The sequence below is a fragment of the Gekko japonicus genome, unplaced genomic scaffold (genome assembly GCF_001447785.1).
Source record: "Gekko japonicus isolate JY-2015 unplaced genomic scaffold, Gekko_japonicus_V1.1 scaffold1577, whole genome shotgun sequence".
NCBI lineage: Eukaryota > Metazoa > Chordata > Lepidosauria > Squamata > Gekkonidae > Gekko > Gekko japonicus.
The window spans coordinates 345483-349448 of NW_015168699.1; the positions used below are offsets into that span (position 1 = coordinate 345483).

A 3966-nucleotide genomic window follows, 5' to 3' on the forward strand; every position below is an offset into this window, starting at 1 on the left:
GCTGCTGTTGCTGCTGCAGCAGCCGCTTTTGCTCTGGCTGCGGCTGCAGAGTGTTTTTCATGATTCTGCCCTGCCCTCCTCCCTCCTTCCTCCTCCTCCTCGGCTGCTGTGGACTAACTCTCCTCCTCCGGGGCAGCGGCGAGGGAGGGGAGTTCGTCAATGGGCAGCCGGCGGCAGGCCTGACTCACGCATGCAAAAAAAACAAAATAAGAGGGAGGAGAGGTGGGAGGGGGCGACGCAAGTGCAAGGATCTCCGCCGCCTCCCCTGCATTAGATAGATAGATAGATAGATAGATAGATAGATAGATAGATAGATAGATAGATAGATAGATGGCAATAATGAGTACAGCGAAGGCATGGCCACACTTCGAGCATGTGAGATCAGGTTACACAAACTAGCACAGAATTGGTGCTGGTCTAAAGGAAGTGCAAATCTTTTCCCTTAAAAAATCTGAAAGGCCTAGAGATTTCCATTTCTGTTTGTACAATCAGAAAGCCCTTTGTGTGTGAAAAGTTAAGGCTGCAGTCCAATTAACAGTTTCCTGGGAATAAATCCTATTTAATAAAATGGGACTTCTGAGCAGGATTGCTCCCTCAAGTTTTTCAGTTTGACATTCACGATTTTCCAAAACATTTCTGCTTAGGATTCTTTTGAGATTTTCTGCCTGCCCTCTATTACCAGTCCCCCATTCTATCTTTAATACACATTCCAACATAGATGTTTCAGGGAGTCATCATTGGCTGCATGTAGGCTGCAGATAGAGAAGAGATTTGAAGTTATCTTTGACTTTTATAGTTCTTTTTTTTATTAAAATGCTTAGCACCATAAATGTAGTAATAAGAAACTCATTTATCTTGACAAAAGTGCTGCTATAAACTATACCATGGTCATAAAATAACCTTTTAAATTATTGTTTCTGCTGGTATCAATAAATTCATACAAAGTGCTTAAAGGTCAGGCATTGCCAGAAAAATGTCTTTTCAGCTTGTTAATTAAAGGTTCATAATAATGCACACCAGCTTGCTCTTTTGACAAGTGAAGGGGGGGAGGAGAGAATAGCTATTCTCAGAAATGGGAGGCAGAATGGCAGCGAGGAATGAGAGAAGAGCAGAGCCAAATTTTCTGTCATCAATGAATGTCACGCAGGAGTTCTCTGCACCATTCAGGGGCTATGTAAGTGTTTTGTCAATGGCGACAAGACTGAAAAGTACTGGGTTCGCCGCATGGAGGACTCGGACGACGACATGCGGTTGCACACGTTTATTGAGTACTTCACATAAGACAAACAACGGCCCTGCAAGGCCAACTATATACACACCCGGCCTAGCGCCTCCCACTCCATTGGAGGGTTTGAATTTCCCGCCAAGGAGCCTATTGGTCGGCTGGGAGGGAGCTAGGATCCAGGGTCCCCATTGTCTTGTGGAGCCAAGCTCCTCTCTTTCTTGCAGGCCCCTCGTGGAGACCTGCATACATAACAAAGACAGTGAGTCGTACAGTCTTTCCTCATCTCTGGCCCCAAAACATGACCAATCAGCCTACTAATCCCAGGCAAACGTCAAAAGTCGGGAGGTCACAGATTCCAGGTAGCACCTTGACCTCCACTCTATTCAGCTGCATAGGAGACATCTCCAGAAGTTGATCAGCAACTTTCTGCCTTTGTCTTCTCTGGGGTTCTATTCAACCAAGAGTACTTTCCGGACCGCTCTGAGGAAGAGGATTCAACACGGCCCTTTTGTTCTGAAGTGAGGTTTACACTCCTCGACCAAGAAATCACAGCTCCATCATGTCTTTGACTGCCCGAGAGAAGATGGAGAGTGAAGCTGCTGGAGACCATCCAGCAAGACTCCAAGCTTTGCAGCTGTGGGGGCGGCAGCAGGGCAGCTACATGACTTAGGAGCTCAACCGCACACCCTTCTTGAAGCAAACTGCAGGGCTCCTGGGTGTCAGTTAGCCGCCATGTTTTGCTTGTTCCCTTCTCTGATCCTGGCGCTACGACGCATGCCTCATAGCTTGCTCGCTGCTCTGCCGCTTGCCGTAAACAGCGATAGGGAGACCGTGAGAACCAGTGCTGCCAGACTGAGTTATCTGTCTGACCTTGTGACGGGGGGAGGGCTTGCGTTCCACCACAGGTGTGAATTTTTCGGCTCTTATGGGGCATTGAGACTCTCCCGCTTATCATGTAACCTCCCACCGGGAGAATTCTTGCCCGCGTGCTCAAATTTCATTTGCTTCGCCATTTGCCTCATCCTGCTATATGTAGGGATGTTTCCGCCCCATGGTCATTCCTAACAATAATCTTGTGGACATGGTAACAGACTTGTAGTCTAATAAAGCATAACACTTCCCTGGAAACGTGTGTGGAGATTTACTTGCTGTTGAACCTGACACTGGGAGTCTTCACGGACAGGGCTGCCAGGTCCCCGTCTGCCCCCAGTCTTGGCTACCTGTGTCCATAGGGCTGCCAGCCTCCAAATACACCCAACAACAAGCACTGCTGCACTTAGGGCTGCCAACCTCCAGGTGGGGTCTGGTGATCTCCTGGGATTACAGCTTCTCTCCAGGTGGCGGAGATCAGTTCATCTGGGGAAAACAGCGGCTTTGGAAGGTGGATATGTGGCATTATACCTCATTGAACTCCTTCCCCTCCTAGGCTTGCCATTCCCCTGGTGTGGCCAGGGGACCCTCCAATTTTAGGGGCTCCAATCTGCCGCAGCCCAGCTGGCCAGCAGGGGAAGCCTCACCCCTGAGAAGCCCTTCTCCTGGCAGCACCGGTGCTGGTCTGATGACATCACCTGGGAGCAACACTCTAAGTTTTGGGCAGCAGAAAGGATTGGGAGTCCACCCGCTGACAGCAACGTAGGACCTGGCAACCCTATCCCCTCCCCGGCCCCACCCTCCTCAGGCTCCACTCCCTAAATCTTGAGCTATTCCCCAACCTGGAGCTGGAATCCCTATGGAAACCCGAGGAGCCCTGTCTCAGAAGGTTTATTCCCAATGTCTTCCCCTCTGTCCCTGAACTCCTGTTCCTGCCCAACATTTTATGAGTTCCACATTTCCTTCCTGAAACAACCGCTATTCTGATTTAAGTCCGAAAAGCCATAAACATATTTATTTATTTATTTATTTATTTATACCTTCGGCTTATATACCGCCCTGACCCCGAAGGGTCTCTGGGCGGTTTACATAGTGGTTCTAACCAACCAATTAACCTCACTAGGGCCACATTGTCTACAGGGTGGTGACTGCCTACCAGCACCCTTGGCTAGTTGTCATCCGGCTTCCTTCCGTGGCTTCAGATATTGGCGTCCTGGTGCCCTTTCTGGAGTCGATCTTCCCCGAGCAGCTTCTTCTGGCAGGTCTCGTCTTGGCACATGGCTCTGTGTTGGCTGCTGTTCCGGCTACTGTCCACAGGTGGCTCCGCCACGCTGCGCCACACGTCACCACGCTCTCCAAGGCTCCACTTTCATGATTCAGATATATTTCTGTAAGTTTTTAGAATGCTGCAACAACAACATTAGGAGGCAAGTCAAGTCAGCCTTTATTGGCATATATCAGTAGAACAAAGTTCTTATAAAAGTATGCAAGTAGGACACTGTATTACAAATACATTGAATAAAATAATAGGCTACAACTGTGCTTTTCCTTGGCGCAGCAGCATGGCGGTTTGAAGTAACTTAGCCACTTTCTCAGTTACTTCAACAGAGGCATCATTCAAAAATCTGTAAACTTTATGGGACTCTGAAAAACCCATCATGTTGGCCAATATAGAGTTTGGATATTTAGAGCGTATATTTACATAAAAGTGACATTGCAACAAAACTTGTAAGACCATCTCAACACATCCAGATTCACAAGGGCAATGTCTAGCCGCATCTGCTGTCTTATTGAGTCTGCCATATAGAATGGCGGGTGGCGTGGCATGGCAGTGGCTAAAGAGAAAGCTCTGCATAGTTATGGCACGTGTA

At 48.3% G+C, this 3966-nt stretch overlaps 1 protein-coding gene across 1 annotated transcript in view; it reads left to right on the forward strand.

The window, feature by feature from the left end:
• PHF21B (PHD finger protein 21B) overlaps positions 1–3966 on the forward strand; it is a 242321-nt gene that overhangs the window by 175711 nt on the left and 62644 nt on the right. Inside the window, exon 7 of the mRNA XM_015415485.1 lies at positions 585–598. Within this exon, the coding sequence (XP_015270971.1) occupies positions 585–598 (14 nt within the window). The remainder of the gene's footprint in view (positions 1–584; positions 599–3966) is intronic.